Raw genomic sequence first — 22284 nt, forward strand, 5'->3', positions numbered from 1 at the left:
CCCGGCATTTGATTTATATAGCCCCATGATAGTGAATAAAAATCATTTTCATGGAAAAAAGTGTTAAAACGCCTGATTAAAGCATATGCAGGACCCCAGTGAGCTCCAGACTATGTGCATTGTGTTAGGGAATGGACGGAAATCTGCAGCAGCAGCCAGAGAGGAGCAGCTCTGCAAGACCCCCCCAAAGAGCGCACCCAGAGGACAGGTTGTTTCAACACACTTTATAGCCCAGGCTAGGGAATGCTCCAGTTTTTGGACAAAATTAACATGGGATGACTCCGGTCAATGTACGTACTTCGTCTCACTGGAATATTAATTGCCAGATTGAATACAACATCGACCCAATTTCTCCGGTCAATGACAGGAGAGTTTTGAAAGTGACAAAACACTGTTCCACACATTTAAAAACACTTAATCAATGTTTACCCAGGATCCATGCACCTTCCCTGGCTTTTAAAATGTGGTGATGCACCCTGGAGGTATCCTACTATTTAAAACATGTATACACTCATGTACACCCTTCATAGGGTTCCCTAACACAATGCACACAGCCTGGAGCAGCGACTCGGCCGTTTTCCCCCGCTTGTCCATTTGCCTATCCGTTTGTTAACGAAATGGACAGAGCCGGCGTTTTCCCCCTAAAAGTGACTTTTAATCGTGGCCTTTGCGTTTAAATGATGGGTGCTATCACTCACATGGTCCCTTAACACAATGCACATAGTCTGGAGCTCGCTGGGGTCCTGCATATGCTTTAATCAGTTGTTTTAACACTTTTTCCCACGAAAATGATTTTTAATCATTTTTTCGGGGCTATATAAATCATATTCCGGGTAATGCGGAGCACAATTGTACCTTTTACTATTTTAATGTATTTGCATTATATATCTTTGGGCTATAAAAGCGACATATTTGGATGACTTTGTCAGTTTATGGAGCTTATCCCACAAATCCCGGAGGATCCGGGCCGAATTTGGGAGCTCATAGGCGGCCTGCCATAGGCCCCCACCCGTGGAAAGAAAAAAAAATGAAAGAAAATGGTCAATTATATGTTAAAATAATAAAAAATGAAGTTTTGAAAAATTACAACGGAGAAGGGGCTCAGTGCCAACGGAGAAGGGGCTCGAGATGCTCAACCCTTCGGCGCTTCGGGCCGAAGCCCCGAACACTTTTCCACCCCCCCGTTGCAATTTACAACGGAGAGGGGAATCCAAACTTCCCCTTCTCCGTCCGAAAAAAACGTTCATGTTTTTCAAGCTACTGTCTGCACGAAATCGGAAACCCGGTTTTTGAGAGGACTCAGAAAAAAAACGGCTGTGTAACTTCATGGAGGAATTCATCCGCTGTATGTGCACTTTGGCTCGGATACATTTTGTTGCCCGGAGACCCCCCAGCATGGTTCTTACCAAACTTTAAGTTTTTGAACTGGGCTCCGGAGGAAGGCAAGGGGAGTTGCCAGAGGACTCAATCCGCCTCATGAGGCACTATTCTCGGATACATTTTAACACTTTTAACCCTTTTTGATGGTTCTCCAAAAAATAACTGACTTTTTCAGAGTGTGGAGGAATGCAAGGGGAGTTGTCAGGTGACTCTACCCGCCTCATGAGGCACTATTTTCGGATACATTTCAACACTTTTAGCCATTTTGTACGGTTCTCCAAAAAGTAAAGTGTTACTTTGTGAGAGTGGAGGAATGCAAGGCAAGTTTTCAGGAAACTGTAGCCGCATTAAGAGAAGCCTTTTCGGACACATTATTTTTGTACATACACCCCAACTACATTCTGGCTTGAATACCACTTGTGGAGCAAACACACTCTGTCATGGTTGAAAAACTTTGAGTTTGGGAAACTGGTCTCTGGACGAATGCAGGCGTTGTCAAGGAATTATGAGACACAATTTTCGGGTTACATTTCAACACTTTTAGCCGTTTTGTACTGTTCTCCAAAAAGTAAAGTGTTACTTTGTGAGAGTGGAGGAATGCAAGGCAAGTTTTCAGGGGACTCTACACGCCTTATGAGGCACTATTTTCGGATACATTTGTTCATTTTCACCCATTTTTTTTTATGGAACTCCAAAAAGACAAGTTAGTCTTTTTGGAGTTCTCAACCCCCCCGAGCTCTGAGCCATGCCGGACGTCGACAGTGACAGTTACGTGCTGTGTTGTGTTTGTGTGTGTCTCTCCCCCCCTCTCCACCTGATTGTCTCCCTCCAGGTGCAGCCCCTCCCTCTCCCTCTGATTGTCTCCAGGTGCAGCCTCTCCCTCAGGTGCTGCCAATCCCCAATCAGGGCCTCCATAAAGGACCTGAGGAAGGCTGCAGTCTCACTCTCCTCTGGGCTGCATGTGTGGTGTGGTAATTGGTCTGTTCTTATCCAGTCTTTAAGACCCCTGAAAGCGCTTTACATACTTCATGTCATTCACCCATTCACACAGAGCAGTGTACCTTACTCCAGGACCTAACATTCACACACACTCACACGGCCATCGGGAGCAACTCAGGGTTAAGTATTTTGCCCGAGGATACATCGACATGTTGATTGCATGGGCTGGGATCGAACCCACAACCTTCTGGTTGAAAGACGACCGCACTCCCTCCCAGCCACAGTTGACCTGGTGTAGTGTCTCGTCTCTGTGTGAGGCCTGCTAGTTTAACTTGTATTTTGTTTATTGTTAGGAGATGTGCTCCAGTGTACCGATCTTTAGTCACTTTGTTTTATGAGAAAGTTGTTTTAGTTTGACATTAGCTTACTTTGCTAATTGGCTGGTGAGCCCTTTTTAATTCCTTTGACTAATTAAAGCATCACCTTGTGGCTACAGCGATCGGTTTCTTCTCTTTTTTTCTCTCTCCCGGTTATTTTATATGCTGTTACTTCCCTTTGTACCCCTAGTCTTTTTTTCCCCTTCCTCTTCTGATTTCCCATTGATTGAATGGCAAACGTGACCCGCCATCGGAGGGCCTCTGCCGGCCCGGCCTCGTACCGGTGCTCTGACGGTCGGTTCCTCCGAACTGCGGGTTCGACTCTGATGGCCGGGAGGGACGAGGGAACCGTCGGGGGGGTCTGCTTGAGGCTCCTGCTGGAGTCCTGCGTTTCACCGGGACCTGGCTCGAAAAACTTGAAACCCTGACTCCAGTGCGGTGTTGCGGCCATGCGCCTCCGGGTACCAGACTCCCCTGCCTCCTCCGTGTTGCGTGGGCTGCATGGGGGTAACCCTGCGTGGGGGTAACCCTGCGTGTCTCTTACCTCCCAGGCCGACCGATATGAAGCATTTCCAAGACGAACCGTCTGACTCAGGGGTCCCACCACAGGTTCCGTAGCGGGGTGGAAGTTCAACCTCCCCACTTCGCCGCGGAATGCAAGACAAACACCTGTTTCTCTCATCCTCCACTGTGGCATAGCGGCCTTAGTCGGCTGCGGCATTCAGCAATTGGCCTTGCTCCGGGCACAGGACCCTACTTCATCACACTACCTGTTTGATCCTGCGTAACAACCACATATATGCTTGTCTGCAAAGACATTGATCGAATGGCAAACGCGACCCGTCATTGGAAGGCCTCCGCCGGCCCGGCCTCGTGCCGGTGCTCTGGCTCTGGCTCTGAGTCGGTTCATCCAAACTGCGGGTTTGACTCTGGTCCTGGGGCGGACAAAGATATGCAGCGAATGCCGGAGCGCATATATGCTTGTCTGCAAAGAGGGACATGCCTGGTCCCGTCCGGGTGTTCTTCTACGGCTAGTGTCCAGCCAGCTGCGGTATCAGCAAATTTCACCCGCCATCGGAGGGCCTCCTCCCCGGGTCCAGGTTCCAGTGCTTGGCGGTCGGTTCATCCAAACTGCGGGTGCTCCTGGAGCGGACAAAGATATGTGTATTTGCCTGAAGGATGGAAATAAACAAAGAATGATATTTTACAGGTCATGACGGATATGTGTTTTTTCCAGGCTTTTTGGAAATAAACCAAATGTGATTTTGCAGGGCATTACGTAGCTCATTTTACCCATGTGATGTTGTGCAGTACATTACTGAGCTCATTTAACGATATGGTGTACCAGGCGAAGTGGGATGCTGCCATGTCCCAACTGGTCTCCGGAGGAATATAAGGAGAGTTGACAGGGGACTCTGCCCAGTGCTTATGGACCGAATGAGGGGTGTGTTAGAGGGGAAGGCTCTGGCTGTTTCTGCAGCCTCTGCTTCTACCTTCTCTCCCCACCCCGATACCAGCGCGTGCCTGCTGTAAAAGGCAGGTAAACGGGCTCTCACTGCCACTAACTCTGAGCCTGGCTCCCGAGCAGCACGTTCTCCCCGGCAGTCCACCAGCAGATGAAAAACACCCACCTCTCCGCCTCTTCCGAGGGACGAGGGAACCGCGCGAGGGGGTCAGCTGGAGGTTCCTGCCGGGTGCTCCGTACTGCGTTTCACCGGGACCTGGCTCGAAAAACTCGGAACTCTGACTCCAGTGCGGTGTGGCGGTCTCGCCCTGGCCGTCCACCGTGCGCCTCCGGGTACCTGACTCCCCTGCCTCCTCCGGGGGCAGGTGCGAGGGGTTCAATGCCTCCTCCCCCCGCTGCGGCGAAAGCCGGAGCGGGACGGAGCGCCCGGAGGTACTGTTATCCCCACGTTTTCGTACCCAAAACTGTCTTGTGAGCTCGTGGCAGAACTATGAAACAAAAAACAATCAATGTATCGGACCCATCACCAGCCCCGCGTTGGTGCAGAGGTGGGACCATTTTAACCAGGTGGTAACCCAAGTCCTCCCCTTGGTCCGTGTTCCCTGCATTGAAGCATCGGACCCATGGTTGCAATCACCAGTTAGCTAACGCATATAAACGGAGAAACAGAGAACCATTTAAATATAATTCATTGTGTGTGTTTTAGGAAGGATGTTGTCCGAATGCCCGGTGTGCAGACTCTGCTATCTGGCTTTGAATAAGCACCTTAAGCACAAACATGCAGTGCGGAACCTGGAGGAAAGAGGCATCATTCTTAAAATGGCCAGTGGCAGAATAAATGTTCGGACCAAACCCTGTCCCTATTTAGGGGCAATGGATGTCCACTCGCGGGAGACGACAGACAGTGGTGCGGTTAGCCAAAGTGACAGACCTAATGTTAGACCAATTTACAGGCAATGGACGTCCACTCTCGGGAGAGAGACCTCCAGCATGTGTCCCTGAAATGGAGACTCTGTTTATTTCACTCATCCAGGACAGAGACCGGGGAAATCTCCTCTCTGTGGCCCCTCCAAGACCCCCAAAGGACGGACCACAGACCTCCAGCATGTGTCCCTGACATGGGCACCTCCATAACCTTGCACACCGTGAGTCCCCGGACTCCCGGACTTAAGCACTCCCCCACGGACTAAACCAAGATGTTCACACCCTACAGAACTTCATGCCCCTGGTTAACCTAAAGGGGGTGGATTTTGCGGTGCTTTACCGTCCGCACATCGGTATCCATATTCGGCCTTATTCACGGCACCACCACCCCTTCTGTGGAGGATATTCTCATGCTCCTGGTAACCCTTTAAATAGTCTGATACTACCAGGGCTCATCACTGCACTTTACAAGCCAGAAATAATGTTTAAATGGTCGGGAAAAGTGTTTTTAAACGTCTGGAAGAGAGTTGTAGCCTGTCATTTTGCACTATATAATTTAACATGGAACCTCTCCTGGAAATGCACAGAGTATGTCCATTTCCAGGAGAGGTTACATGTTAAATTATATCCTGCAAAATGACAGGCTATAACCCAGGAACAATTGTTTGAAAGGCGGGGAAAAGTTGTTTAAAATAGTCTGATACCTCCAGGGCGCATCACCGCATTTTACAAGCCAGGGAACGTGTCTGAATCCTGGGTAAACATTGTTTAAATAGTCTGACACCTGGCACTGTATTTGCCCCTGGGAAACTTCAAGGTTATATTCATGTTTTATTATTTATTTAATAATCACATGATTTTTACAAAAACAGTATACACAGTATACATATATACAATAATAATAATAATAATAATATAACAATATACATAATAAAAACATGAAAAGTGGTGAAAATGAGAAAATGTATCCGAAAATAGTGCCACATAATGCGGGCATGTGGACAGTAGCCAGAGACTCACAGGCACACACACATGCAGAGATCCAGGGGGCGGAGCACATGGCTTTTTTTACACAGAAATAAGTCTATGAGAGGCGGGGAGACTCAGAGGACAGGCTGCGTCACCTCACTTTGTAACCCAGGAAAAGAGCAGGAATTCTGGCTGCGTGAGTGTTAAAAGTGCATTCATCTGTGTTAATCCGACAGCCGCAGAGGTGCTGACAGAAAGCAGGCGGAACAAATTGATTATTTTAACCAGGAATAAATGTTTGCAAGGCGGGGAAAGTGTTCCTGCAGCCCCTCCATAACGGTAATAATGATTAGAAATGATTTCCAGGGCAGAAAGCGTTTTTTAAATGTGGAAAAAAATATGTTAAACTGTTTAAAAAGCACAAAGAGATTTGAGTGCAGTTCTCATGTGTCCCCACAGGAGGACGCGTCGTCCCAGGGAGCACAGTGCATGGTGACAAGGTACGATTTATACCCTAAAATAGCATGCTAAGCGTGGGTGGATTAGTTTCAAAGCATGCACACTCTGCTCGTGTCAGACTTCCATCAAATAGACCGGGGAAAACACCTCTCATTAGCCCCTCACAGACCACCAAAGGACGGACTAAGCAGCTCCAGCAAGGCTCCCTCACATGGAGCTCAGGTTATTTCATACCTCCAGGAGACGGACCGGGAAAACCACCTCTCTGTAGCCCCTGACAGAGCCCCAAAGGACGGACTAAGGACCTCCGGCAACAGTGGCACTTCCATAACCTCGTGCACCGTGAGACCCCGGGCCCCCGGACTTAAGCACTCCCCCACGGACTAAACCCAGATTTTCACACCCTACAGAACTTCATGCCCCTGGTTACCCTAAAGGGGTGGATTTTGCGGTGCTTTACCGTCCGCACATCGGCATACATATTCGGCCTTATTCATGACACTACCACCCCTTCTTTGGAGGATATTCTCATGCTCCTGGTAACCCTTTAAATAGTCTGATACTGTCAGGGCTCATCACCGCACTTCACAAGCCAGAAATAATGTTTAAATGGTCGGGAAAAGTGTTTTTAAACACATGGAAGAGAGTAGTAGCCTGTCATTTTGCAGGATATCATTTAACATTGAACATCTCCTGGAAATGCACAGAGTATGTCCATTTCCAGGAGAGGTTACATGTTAAATTATATCCTGCAAAATGACAGGCTAAAACACCCAGGGATACGTGTTTGAAAGGCAGGGAAAAGTTTTTTTAAATAGTCTGATACCTCCAGGGCGCATCACCGCATTTTACAAGCCGGGGAAGGTGTCTTAATCATTGGTACACATTGTTTAAATAGTCTGATATCTGGCACTGTATTTGCCCCTGGGAACCTTCAAGGTTATACTAATGTTTTTTTTTTTTTTAATTTAATTATCACACAATTTTTACAAAAACAGTATACAAAATAAACATAATAACAACATGATTAACAGGGGCCTGGGGGCCATATTAGCCGTCTAACTTGTACAGTGCACCAGGGAAAAAAGGTTGAGTCCACGGCCCCTTTCCCCTCATCAGGAGTATCAATCGGTCCTGAAGAAGAGGTATCGCTGCTCTCCGCCCCTGAATCCTCTTCGGAGGTAGCTGACGGTGGTAGACCTCCTTCTGATGATGTTGCTGCTGCAGCTGCTGCCGCCGCCCTGAACATGGAGCGGATCTTCAATGCCTCCTTTATTCCAGGCGTATTCGCGTAGAACCGGTCTGCAGTGCTTACGTCGTGGCACATAAACCTAGCCAGAATCGACCTGCTTTCTGGATCTTGGTGATGCTTGATATTGTCAGCCAGGGCAGTGCGCAAGATGGTGAAGGTGACGGCTGTTTCTAGCCCAGCATCAGCCCAAGCCCTCTTCAAGTGAGCGTTCAGGTTCTTGGAAGCCTGCTTCCCCGATGTGAAAAGGAAGAATTCACTCTGACGACCCGACAAGCCCTCTTTTATCCCCATCCACCGCATGACCCATGCAGAAATCTGTCCATTTCGTTAACATTTGACTCACGAAATGTACAAGAAGTTAAAAACAGCAGAGTCACTGCTGTTAGGGTCTCAGACTCACAGGCACACACATGCAGAGATCCAGGGTGATGCACATGGCTTTTCTACCCAGCAATAGGTCTCTGAAACCTGGGGAAAAGTGGCGTGAATAGAGGCAGAGCGCAGCCAGAGAACAGGCTGCTTCACAGCACTTTACAAGCCAGGAAAAGTGATTGAATCCTGGGTATACATGTTTGAAATAGTCTGATACCTCCAAGGCGCATCACCGCATTTTACAAGCCAGGGAAGGTGCATGGGTAAACATTGTTTAATTGTTTAAGTGTTTTTAAATGTGTGGAACAGTGTTTTTTCACTTTCAAAACTCTCCCGCCATTGACCGGAGAAATGGGGTCGATGTTGTATTCAATCTGACCGTTAATATTCCATTGAGACAAAGTACGTACAATGACCGGAGTGATCCCACGTTAATTTCGTCCCAAAACCGGAGCATTCCCTCATCTGGCTGTATTCCACCGGGTCGCCGCGGCGCAGACGGACCCGGTGGAATACAGGTTCTACCGTGTTTAGGAACCGTTAAGCAAAACCTAAATTGTGTATTTTGTATGGGTACCTGGTGCCCGGCATTTTCTTATCGGTTCTCATCTGGAACCGAGTTTCGGTTCCCAACCATAGCCATACCTATAAAGTATATAAATATAGTTTTTTTTTCAAAATACCAAACAGATACTGCATTTTAGCCATGCCTCATTTCGCTCTATTTGCTCTTTCCAGCCCTGTTTTTGCAGGGGGCTGATTCTGTGAGCTGCAGCTGACCACGCCCCCCTGCAGGAGAGGGGAGCGTGCTTTGAGATCAGCTGTTGGGCTGCAGCGGGGAGAAGAGGGGGAGAAACCCTCCTTTTTACGCAGCGGTCCAGACATAGACATCAAACGGCGAAACACATATTCAGTGTGCAGTTCCTTTGGCATTAGGGCAGGAATATCTAGATACTTCCCAAGGTTTGACATCATGAACTGTGCTACTTTTAAAGCAAGCAACGATGTTTTCAAATCTGTAATCAAAAAGCTCCTCAAAAATACCATCGAAGCAGTTCCTGCCGTTGCTACGTAGTTCAAACGGTAACAACGGACTATTTTTCTTAGCGGATGCATGTCAATTTAAATAAATACAACTATTTTCTAAATCAATAAAATCATTTTCTAAATCCATAAAAGCATTTCAATTAATATTGGGAGTCATGTCGTTACTTTGTTGAGAATGTGGCCGTGTGATAAGCGGGATAATGCACAGCGGAGAATAAACAGAAGGGCAACCATGGCAACCATGCAAGGGAAGTCTTCGTTATGTAGGCCTAAGTTACTTGTTTTGGCTAGGCTGTTGCTGAGTAACGCAAAAGTAATGTAAGGAGTAACAAGTTACTTTATGTAGAGAGTAACAAAGTAAAGTCATATATTACTTTTTTAGAGTAACGACCCCATCTCTGCCTGGGGCCCCCACCGACTCTAGGATCGCCACTGAACATTTCTACAGTAGAAAAGACAATATCACAAATAACACACAATATTAAAAATACTGGAAAAATGTCAATGTTGTATAAAAGACATTTATTGTTTATGTACTCTTTACATGTGGAACCTTTGTCCTTTGTTAGGCGGGTTAACTGAATCCCTGCTCCACTTTACTGTCTCTCTACAGGTCAGGACGTGATGTTACCGTGTGTAGGCATGGTGCTATGTTCAAGGTTCAAGGCTTTCATTGGTCATGTGTCTGGAGGTTTTAGTTCGAGATGTTTTAGAGAGTTTCAGTAAGTTTGGAGCATTTTTTACATTTATAAGAGGAGAGGTAGTACATTAGCTCCATGAAGATGACTTTGCACTTTAGTTACAGTGAGATATAAACTCAAACAATCTGAATTTGATAAAGAAACAATGAATGCAGCTGCACTTCCTAATATGATATGTTATAGTCATATGTCACCCTGCAGTCACTAACAGAGGATGCTATAAGCCATCTGATCACCTCAGTGTAGCTGTGAATGATCTCTAATACAACTCACTATTTACAAAGCTGCTAGAGCAAAACCAGAAGAACTATCACATGGCTGAGCTGTCCTCCCTGCTGGACCACAGGTCCTTCAGTGAGGCTGCTGCTCCACGGTGTTTCAGAGAGAGATGCCACAGGTCCTTCAGTGAGGTTGCTGCTCCACGGTGTTTCAGAGAGAGATGCCACAGGTCCTTCAGTGAGGCTGCTGCTCCACGGTGTTTCAGAGAGAGATGCCACAGCTCCTTCAGTGAGGCTGCTGCTCCACGGTGTTTCAGAGAGAGATACCACAGCTCCTTCAGTGAGGCTGCTGCTCCACGGTGTTTCAGAGAGAGATACCACAGCTCCTTCAGTGAGGTTGCTGCTCCACGGTGTTTCAGAGAGAGATACCACAGCTCCTTCAGTGAGGCTGCTGCTCCACGGTGTTTCAGAGAGAGATACCACAGCTCCTTCAGTGAGGCTGCTGCTCCACGGTGTTTCAGAGAGAGATACCACAGCTCCTTCAGAGAGGCTGCTGCTCCACGGTGTTTCAGAGAGAGATACCACAGGTCCTTCCACGGTGTTTCAGAGAGAGATACCACAGCTCCTTCAGAGAGGCTGCTGCTCCACGGTGTTTCAGAGAGAGATACCACAGGTCCTTCCACGGTGTTTCAGAGAGAGATACCACAGCTCCTTCAGTGAGGCTGCTGCTCCACGGTGTTTCAGAGTGATACCACAGCTCCTTCAGTGAGGCTGCTGCTCCACGGTGTTTCAGAGAGAGATACCACAGCTCCTTCAGTGAGGTTCCTGCTCCACGGTGTTTCAGAGAGAGATACCACAGCTCCTTCAGTGAGGCTGCTCTTTGGGAGGAAACTTATACAAAATGTACACCACCCCAAATTGATCATGTTGTTGATAGTGCTACAGATGCACTGCGAATAAAATTAGACTCTGTTGCTCCTTTGAAAAAGAAGAAAATAAAACAACATAGATTAGCTCCATGGCATAATGCCCAAACCCGCAAAATAAAGCAAAAGTCGAGACAACTTGAAAGGATATGGCGTTCCACTAAACTTGAAGAATCTCGTTTAATTTGGCATATTACACTCAATGAATATAAGAAAGCACTGCGTAAAGCGAGAGCAGCCTACTACTCTTCATTAATAGATGAGAATAAGAATAATGCAAGATTTCTTTTCAGCACTGTAGCCAGGCTGACAGAGAGCCACAGCTCGACTGAGCCTTCTATTCCCATAGCACTCAGTAGGAATGATTTTATGTGCTTTTTTAACGATAAAATTGTTACTCTTAGAAACAAAATGAATGACCTCTTGCCTTTGACCAGTATAGTGTTATCAACAGCTCCCGGAAACGTAAGTTCTATTATTACACTAGATAGTAAACCAGAATGCTTTTCAGCCATAAACCTTGAACAATTAAATTCAATGATTCTCTCTTCTAAACCATCAACGTGTATCTTAGACCCGATTCCAACTAAGCTGTTAAAATAAGTTTTTCCATTAATTAGCACTTCTTTATTAAATATTATGAATATGTCTTTATGATCAGGCTATGTTCCACAATCATTCAAAGTAGCAGTGATAACACCGCTTCTTAAAAAGCACAACCTCGATCCAGAGGTTTTAGCCAACTATAGACCTATTTCTAATCTTCCATTCCTCTCAAAGATTCTTGAGAAAGCAGTCGCAAAACAGCTGTGTGATTACTTAAAAAACTATGCTTTATTTGAAGATGTTCAGTCTGGCTTTAGAACACAACATAGCACAGAGACAGCTCTGGTTAAAGTCACAAATGACATTCTAATAGCCTCAGACAACGGACTTGTCTCTATTATTGTCTTGCTCGATCTTAGTGCTGCATTTGATACTATCGACCATGATATCCTATTGCAAAGACTAGAGCACTTAGTTGGCATACAGGGAACTGCTTTAGGCTGGTTTAGGTCCTATCTATCTGAACGCTCTCAGTTTGTACGTGTCAACGATGAATCTTCCACGCAAACCAAAGTTAGCCATGGAGTGCCACAGGGCTCAGTGCCTGGACCTATTTTGTTCACACTATATATGCTTCCGTTAGGCAATATTATAAGGAATCATTCTGTAAACTTTCATTGTTATGCGGATGATACTCAACTATATTTATCAATCAAGCCTGATGAAATTAATCATCTAAATAAAATTCAAGACTGCCTCAAGGACTTAAAAACGTGGATGACCTTAAACTTGTTGATGTTAAAGACGACCAAAACTGAAGTTATTGTACTTGGCCCGAAGAATCTACGAAACAAATTATCTAAAGATATACTAACTATGGATGGCATTAATTTGGCCTCCAGTGAGACTGTAAGGAATCTTGGTGTGATATTTGATCAGGATTTATCCTTTAACACCCACATAAAATCCATTTCAAGGACCGCCTACTTCCATCTACGTAACATTGCAAAAATCAGGCATATCTTGCCTCAAAACGATGCAGAGAAACTAGTCCATGCATTTGTTACTTCAAGGCTGGATTATTGTAACTCTTTATTATCAGGGTGTACCAAGAAGTCAGTCAAGTCTCTTCAGCTGATTCAAAATGCTGCAGCTCGTGTACTAACCAGAGTTAGGAAAAGGGACCACATTACTCCTGTTCTGGCTGCCTTACACTGGCTCCCTATAGAACACAGGATATAATTAAAAATTCTTCTTCTCGCCTACAAAGCCCTTAATGAGCAGGCGCCATCTTACCTTAAAGAACTCATTATACCCTACTGGCCTACTAGGGCATTGCGTTCCAAGAATGCAGGGTTGTTGGTTGTTCCTAGAGTCTCTAAAAGTACAATGGGAGCCAGAGCCTTTTCTTATCAAGCTCCACTTTTGTGGAATCAGCTTCCAGTTTGTGTTCGGACGGCAGACACCCTATCCGTTTTTAAGAGTGCGCTTAAGACCTTCCTTTTTGATAAAGCTTATAGTTAGGGCTGATTAGATTCAGCCTCTAGTTTTGCTGATATAGGCTTAGTTTGTCGGGGGACATCTTACTTCTTCCTTCTCTCTGTCTATACCTGTGTACTCTCATGTTCCGATTAACCCAGCTTCCCCAAATGTCTTTCTTTTTGGTGTCTATATACGCCGGAATCCGGAGTCATGGCTGTGCCTGTTGCTGTGGTCCTGGATCATAAGTCCTGGATGGATATCCTCGTGGATTCATCTTCTTATTATACAAACATGCATTTCCAAATATTTGGACTACCTATGTTGCAAATGTATTATCTTTTCAATTTAGACACGGCATCTATTACACGTCTGTCCGTCCTGGGAGAGGGATCCCTCCTCTGTTGCTCTCCCTGAGGTTTCTCCCATTTTCCCCTTTAAACTTTGGGTTTTCTCTGGAAGTGTTTCCTTGTACGATGTGAGGGTCGGAGGACAGAGGGTCTAAGGACAGAGGGTGTCGTATTGTCATACTGATATTCTGTACAAACTGGGAAGTCCACTGAGACAAATGTAACATTTGTGATATTGGGCTATATAAATAAACATTGATTGATTGATTGATTGATTACCCTGCTCCAGGGTAATGTGAGGCTGCTGCACCACGGTGTTTCAGAGAGATACCACAGGCCCTTCCTTCCTTCAGCGGTCAGACTGTACAACCACCACGGCCCCTAGTAGACCACCTCACACGCTGGATTATCCCCTGATGGAATACTAAATATGTTTGAAGTAATCTGGGAACCTTTTCCTTAGAAATGCAAACCTCAAATATACGTTTAACATAAATAAACAATCTTCTAGTACCTTAAACATATTATGCACCGGAACAGTATTGACGGTATTCTTAATATTTTGTTTACGTATTTATACTTTTTAATTTCTAGTTTTTGTATTTGTTCATACATTTTGGTACTTTCTTTTATGTCACCTATTCATATTTTATTAGAAATAGAAGTTGACAGGACCCTCTAGGGGAGGACGGAGACGGGACCATCTTAAGGATGGCCCATGGGGACGTGGAGCCGAGAAGGAGGCCTAGAAAATGTTTCCCGCTCTCAGTTATGTTTGTGGTGATCGACTGAATATGGGCCGCACTGTTTCTCCTGATGTGCAGCAAATGCTTCTGTCTACATGGACCTTTGTGTGGGGCAATCAAACAGTGTTGGGATCAGCTGTCTCTGCGGCAGCTCAGCAGCCTCTTCACATTCGTTAACACCTCCTTTAACTTCAGTCCGTACACCACTGGGTTCAGTACAGTGGGTACTAGAATCAGGATGGAGGTGATGATGGTGGAGTCAGATTCTCTGATGCTCTGCAGGCGGCGAAGCATCAGATCTAAGTAGACGCTGATGGTATAGTTAAAGAAGACGAGCAGGTGAGGAAGACAGGTTTGTAGAGCTTTGTTGCTGAAGCTACGTGAGCGCCGCAGACAGATGAAGAGGATCCTAGCGTAGGAGAAGAGCATGAAGGTGGCTGGGAAGACAATAACTATTGTGACCAGCACACTGTATATTCCACTCAGCTGCGCTGCAGCACCACCACAGCTCAGGGTGAAAATGCTGTAGATGTCGCAGTAGACCCTGTTGAGCTGTGCCCTGCAGAGCGGTAAGCGGCTAACCAGCAGCGTTGAGACTCCCACTAGAATAGCAGGCAGCATCCAGCAGAGAAGCAGCATCAGCACCACCTTGGCAGGAGTTACCAGCACAGCGTAGTGCATCGGGTGGCAGATGGACAGGTAGCGGTCAAAGGCCATGGCCGACAACAGCATGAAGCTAGCTCCACCAAGAGTGGTAACAAAGAAACCCTGGCACAGACAAAAAGTCCAGGAGACCTGCACCAAGCCGGAGCCGGACAGCAACAGGTCTGACAGAAGTTTAGGATAAATCAGTGTGCTGACTGTGAGAGAGTTCAGCAGAAATGATGCCACGAAGGCAAACATGGGCCGGTGAAGAGCTCGCTGCGAACAGATAATATAAATCACCAGAGAGTCACTGAACAACACGAAGAGGTACAGCAACAAAAACACGAAGAATAAGAGCGAGCTGTGGCCAGACAGCGAGGAGAAACCGACCAGCGTCAGGGACGAGGTCACGTTAAACCCTGCTGACGTCATGAGGAGACCCCAACAAACAACACGCTGTGACCTCAGGTCAACAACAACAACAGTAACAACAACAGAGCTCACCAACCTGTTAACATCTAAATAAAGGATATAACATTAGTTTATATCACATTGACATATACAGCAGTAATAAGGAAACTGGAATATTTAGAACACACATTTATTTAACATTCATATTTAAAACGTGTCTTCATAGAATATGAATTCACAGATAATTAATCAGATACTAAAATATCTGCTTTAACATTAATGTATAAGTCAATGATAAATATCTATCATGAATCAGAAACAGGCAAAAGCATCATCGCAATGAACACGAAAAATGAGAAACATGAGATTAATATATGAAATTAGTCATAAACCAGCAGAACAATCACAAGGAACACGAAACATGAGGAGAAACAGACCTGAGACCACCTGTTTCAACAATTATGTTAATATATACACAGAACATTAATAGTTATAATATTCATTTAAAGAATGTTAATATATGATTAATCATGAAAACAGAGAAACATAATCTCAGTAAACATGAGGAGAAACTGACCTGAGTCCACCTGTTAAAACATTAACGTGAATATATAACAATAATGTAAGAAACATTTATGATTTCAAAATAAAATTTATAAGTGAGATATTAAACTAACGTTAGCACAAGGAACACGAGACCTGAGGAGAAACTGACCTGAATCCACCTGTTTAAACATTAACTTCAATTTATATAACATTAATATATACAGCATTAATATAAAGTACATATTTAGTTTCATAATGAATCAGGAAAAGACAGAAAGATTATCACGTGAACCCGAAACCTGATGAGAAACTGACCTGAGTCCAGCTGGTGAAACATTAATATAACATTAATGTAGATATGATGAAGCACGTACAGACAGAGACAGCCTCTCAGTGAACATGAGGAGAAACTGACCTGAGTCCAGCTGGTGAAACATTAATATAACATTAATGTAGATATGATGAAGCACGTACAGACAGAGACAGCCTCTCAGTGAACCTGAGGAGAAACTGACCTGAGTCCAGCTGGTGAAACATTAATATAACATTAATGTAGATATGATGAAGCACGTACAGACAGAGACAGCCTCTCAGTGAACCTGAGGAGAAAGTGACCTGAGACCAGCTGGTGAAACATTAATATAACATTAATGTAGATATGATGAAGCACGTACAGACAGAGACAGCCTCTCAGTGAACCTGAGGAGAAACTGACCTGAGACCAGCTGGTGAAACATTAATATAACATTAATGTAGATATGATGAAGCACGTACAGACAGAGACAGCCTCTCAGTGAACCTGAGGAGAAACTGACCTGAGACCAGCTGGTGAAACATTAATATAACATTAATGTAGATATGATGAAGCCCGTACAGACAGAGACAGCCTCTCAGTAAACATGAGGAGAAACTGACCTGAGACCAGCTGGTGAAACATTAATATAACATTAATGTAGATATGATGAAGCAGGTACAGACAGAGACAGCCTCTCAGTGAACATGAGGAGAAACTGACCTGAGACCAGCTGGTGAAACATTCATATAACATTAATGTAGATATGATGAAGCCCGTACAGACAGAGACAGCCTCTCAGTAAACATGAGGAGAAACTGACCTGAGACCAGCTGGTGAAACATTAATATAACATTAATGTAGATATGATGAAGCAGGTACAGACAGAGACAGCCTCTCAGTGAACATGAGGAGAAACTGACCTGAGACCAGCTGGTGAAACATTAATATAACATTAATGTAGATATGATGAAGCACGTACAGACAGAGACAGCCTCTCAGTGAACATGAGGAGAAACTGACCTGAGTCCAGCTGGTGAAACATTAATATAACATTAATGTAGATATGATGAAGCACGTACAGACAGAGACAGCCTCTCAGTGAACCTGAATCTGTGTTGCTGCTTTTATCACCATCCTTCTTCCTCCGTGGAGATCATTATATATTCATTAAAGGTCATCGGCCAATCACAAATATCTTGTTGTTTGGAATGGCAGGTTCTGAGAAGGCAATGTCAAGTTAATGTAAAACAGACAAACATCTTAAAATAGTAAATATTGAAAGCGTCCCTTTGATTAGTTCAGTGCTTTGTTTGATGTTAGTAATATGTTCAGGTATCAGATACACACAGGGGTTAAGTTGGGCCCCGGCTCATCGGACGATGCTCTGACTTCCTCACCCTCACATATTTGTCATATATTTACTAAAAACTACATATATGTTAAAACCTTTCTCTTTCTTAACATAGACTCTATTCAGGGTCGATATGGGTTGAACTGAGATTTCCACACACACATTTTAAGATGTTCTGATACGCCCGACCAATACAAAGCACGGCTTTGAAGGAAAGGATAAAGTCACTAATCTTGTAGTTGCTTTGAACTGTTCTTTGGTAAGTGTGCAGAGCAATGCTGATTTAAAATGGTAATTTGAAGGTTGAATATTTGTGTATATCTTAATAATTAATGTAAATTAATTCCAGTTAAATGTAACTATTAAGAAGACGGTTCTGTTTGTAATACTTTCTATTTTCATTGTGTTATTTGGTGGCATCAATGTGTGCATTTGATACAGGAGCAGTGTCTTTAGGGCCTCGCAGCCCTTAAGGTCAGAATAAACAGATCCTCGACCACGCACCGCATAGAAAGGTTCAAACTGTCTGGGAATGGATGCAAAACATCTATTGTCTCATTATCCATCTATTTGCTAGATGATGTTTGGTTTTGAGTCTAAACGTGTTAAAGGAGGAACACGTGCAGCGCTGTGGGCCGCTGGTTAGCATCTGTTCCCTTCATGAGCACATCCAGTGTGACTGACATCCAATTAACATTCATGACAGAGCACACATTTAATTAACCAGAAAAACACAATCTTTCACTTATTCGGGATGGACATGATCCTCAGAGACATTTTATTATATTTCAATCATCCGTCTTTCTTGGTCATTGTGCAATATTACTCATTATGAATAAAACACACCAGGAGACAGCTCTTCGTGTCCCACGGGGAAATACCCGTTGTGTCCTCGTTACGGCCTCTAATGTAATCTGACTGGCAGCTCAACCCCCTCTCTCCATCACTGTGCTAGACAAAGACGACAACTCCACTCATTTAATACAAAAAAGCCAAAGTTAGACAGCTAGAAATGCTTTTGATTAAAGCATATGCAGGACCCCAGTGAGCTCCAGAGTATGTGCATAGTTTTAGGGAACCATGTTAATGATAAAATAAATCACTTGAATTCAAAAGTAATGATTATAAATCATTTTTAGTGAGAAGCAAGCACCTCACTTTCTAACCCAGGAAAAGTGCTTTAAACCTGGGGGAAAGTGTTTTAAATGTGGGGGAAAGTGTTTTAAATGTGTGGGAAAGTGTTTTAAATAGGAGGAGAGAGTCATTAACTGTTACCCAGAGAACAGTCTGCAGCACCTCACATCCTGGGTAAAGGTATTCCATCCACTCATGAACACCAGCGTGACCCCCACCTCCATAACCTGGCACACCAGCTGAACCTGTGTACGCAGAATTTCCTGTCCGCCCCTCAGCATCCAGCTCCCCTCCAGCAGGGAAATGTATGTCAGTGCAGTTTTCCAGACTTCCAGCCAGTTTCAAGGACTTAGCACTTGAAATTGACATCACATTTCCATTGTGAGGAAGTGTGTCGAATATTAGGAACCATCCCATGGTTGGTGTGCCAATAAGGGGGAACTTTCCCTTACTAATGCCCTATCAAACGTTCAATAGCTAGCTTACGTTAGCTTTCTAAAAACACGAACATTTTGGAGGACCGCCTCAGCCCAGCTGTATTCGCCTCTAAGAGCTGATAAGCCATGTTGCTACAGGATCAAAACAAACTTCCTTAACGGATTTTATAAGTATATCTTATCCTATAGTGAGGCGAAGTCACGCCCATCTACTTCCGCCCCATGGGACCTTATTTCTGAAAAATTATGTATTGAAGTCAATGGAGAGAGAAAGATTATCTTTCGATCCCGTTTGAGTTGTGCCACAAATTACACATATGATGTTTGTCAATCTTAAAAAATAATTTCCATGTCAAAAAAGTCACAGTTTGTCGTAAAACTGTTGAAATATAAGACTATGAAAAATATGCAACTAGAAAGACTACAAATCCCAGAGTTGCGTAAGTGATGTCATAACTCATGTCTAACTTTATAACTTTATTTATTTTCCTCCACTAAATAAGAGATAGCTAAGATAAGATAACTTTAAAAAGATGCCTGTGTGCTTAGTACCAGGTTGTTATCATACCAGCAATGGGTCTTGCTCATTCTTTCGCTTCCCGTCTGATGAAAGGAACAGGAGTGGCTGGATCAAGTTAGCTACCTAGCTAGTAGCTAGCACGTTAGTTAGCATTACAGTCTTGTCATTTTTATTAGCCTTAACATGAAGTGACATTAAGTAACCCAACATGTTAAACAGTAAGAGTAGTAGTCATATTTCGTGAATCCTTTGAAGAGTACTGTCACACCGGTGTGATCATTCTATAATACACAATTTAAGCCCGGGGGAGAAATGCTAACACTACATTAGCATCTGCGATCTTTTCATTACACATTAAAAAGACCAGGCAGTTCAGAGAGAATCAAAGGAAGGCAGGCAGCTTTGCATGACATTCTTCGAGACGTTTTTCATTGTGGTGATAGTGAGGGTAGACATTCCCTTTTTTGGACAGTAGTGACGGCCATCTTGGTGAAGTGTGTTGTTGTGAGAGACCAGAGTTGTAGTTTATTGAGCATTTCACACAACAAAAATGTGTTATTTCACAGTTTTACGACATATTTTTTTTTTTTACTTGCAAAATTTTCTTTTAAATTGACAAACATTATATGTGTAATTTGTGGCACAATTCAATCGGGATCGAAAGATAATCTTTCTCTCCCCATTGACTTCAATACATACTTTTTCCGAAATAAGGTCCCATGGAGGTCCACCGGAAGGGGAGGGACTTCGCCTCTCTATAACCACCTCAAACACAACCACGAGGGTGGGTTTGTGTTCAAATAAGCATACAATGTAGTTATGGCTGGTATGTATAACGTGTTGTAGTTCCATAGTAGTAACATCCATAATTTAAAACAACAATATTTTTTTCAATATTACGGAGCTGTGAGATCCCGTTATATCGTGGCTCAAATTATTTCTGGTCCCACATTCATCAGGTTAGGATATCCTTTATTGAAAAAATGGTACCATGCATACCGATCTGATCTGAGACATATTATATAAACAGCAGACAACGAAAGACCTTTCACATGTGACCTGCTCCATCGAAATCAGTCGCATTGACCCGAAGACACATTTTGAGTTGTATACACTGCTGGAAAGAGGATATTCCTAGCTTTCTAATGATATCAGGATTGTTGTTGTACTCCAAATATTAAGCGAAAGATGTCACATTATATAATGAATGTCACCGAGTCATCATTTTGAGAAAAACGCCTTCAAAGTTTCCCCTTCTATGGAATCCATCGATCTGATTGATTATTAGCAAATTATCAAAATACTACGGAGGGAAGATATTTTCGTTTGGATTACTGGTCTGGGGGAAGCTCACAAGTGCGTGTGTCTATACGTGTGTGTGTGTGTGTGTGTGTGTGTGTGTGTGTGTGTGTGTGTGTGTGTGTGTGTGTGTGTGTGTGTGTGTGTGGTTGTGTAATTTTGCGTTTGTGTGTATTGTGTTTGTTTCCCGGGGAAAACCCTCACGAGAAACACCGGCTGTTGTTACGCCTGCTGTGACGTCAAGTGACTCCGTTCTCCTCTTGTCATTATGCCGAAGCTTCAAAGTTGTATTTATCATCTGAATTTGCCGAAACAAGTTTAATATTGAGAAAGCCAAGACTTTGGAAATCAGATGAAAACAAACTATAACAGACCCTGCCGTGTTATGTATGATTGCTCTACGCTTACATTCATAATGTCAGCCGGAGGGAGGGGGGGCGGCGCTGCGGAAGAGCAGATTGCCTGTCCTCTTCCCTTTACAAGTTTAAATAATGTATTTATCGTATTATTGGAAATAAAAGTTTCATATTCTGAAAAGCCAAGACACGAGACGAAAACACCCGAACCCCGAAAAAGTTGTTTGTTGCGCAAATCCACGTTTATTTTGAAATGAGCCGTTGTTTGCGACTTGGTGGGAGAGAGAGGCTGCAGGTCCCTCTCCCAGTGGCGGCCTTCGAGAAGTGCCTTAGATCGCGTTGTCCTCCGTCTGTATCGATCCAGCGCTCCTCATTCAATGGCGGCTGGTGACGTCGTTCTCCCACCTCTTTCTCCAATGTCCGATATCGCACATAACAGAGGATTTAAACGTTGTGTGGTCATTGTATAACTTCCACACGCATTTTTTTCCTCATACTCTCTTTCATGAGTTTTTATTTAATGCATTATAACGGCTGTAATCGATCTTAACGTGAAACCGGAAGTCGTCATTGTTGTCGTCTCTCAATACAGCTTTTCAAAGTAAACTGGAACCGGAACTGTTTTTAGAATAAAATAGTTTTAAAATTACTGTATGTTTAAACTATATTACATCATTAAACATTGATTTCAATTTCTTACAGTAACACAGTCAGGAGACCTTTACAAACTGCCCGCCCCCTCGCACACAGACGGGAGAGAGAGATCTCTCGTCCGGATTGGAAAGATCAAAAATACATCATAGACGCATTTTGTAGTCTTATTGCATAATTAGAAACGGAGTTTGGCGAAACTAGAACTGCATATAATGTTTATGTAGCAATAATACATAAGACAGGGCTGCCAACATTTGAGTTCAGCTTGGAGAACCGAAAAAAGAAACGTTCATGTGTACAGTGTTACAAATGTATTGAACATGCAGAAAACTAGGGTTTCCCTTTAATGTACCGGGCGCTCCAGTGGAATACGCACATACACAGTGTAACCGCGACTCTTACAATGAAGACTCGATAATCAGCTCACAGCATATCAAATGGCATATAGGTGTAAGCAGAGGTAAAGTGCTATTTTATAAGTGTGGG

At 44.0% G+C, this 22284-nt stretch overlaps 1 protein-coding gene across 1 annotated transcript; it reads right to left on the minus strand.

Annotated features, from left to right (window-relative positions):
* Window positions 1-14282: 14282 nt before the first annotated feature.
* Window positions 14283-15227, minus strand: LOC307029800 (olfactory receptor 6N2-like; the record flags this gene model as incomplete). Its single annotated transcript, XM_079665884.1, has 1 exon — window positions 14283-15227. One exon carries the CDS (start codon window positions 15225-15227, stop codon window positions 14283-14285), a length of 945 nt encoding a protein of 314 aa, XP_079522010.1.
* Window positions 15228-22284: the final 7057 nt, after the last annotated feature.

This window comes from Notothenia rossii, assembly GCF_949606895.1.
Source record: "Notothenia rossii genome assembly, chromosome: 2".
Classification (NCBI taxonomy): domain Eukaryota; kingdom Metazoa; phylum Chordata; class Actinopteri; order Perciformes; family Nototheniidae; genus Notothenia; species Notothenia rossii.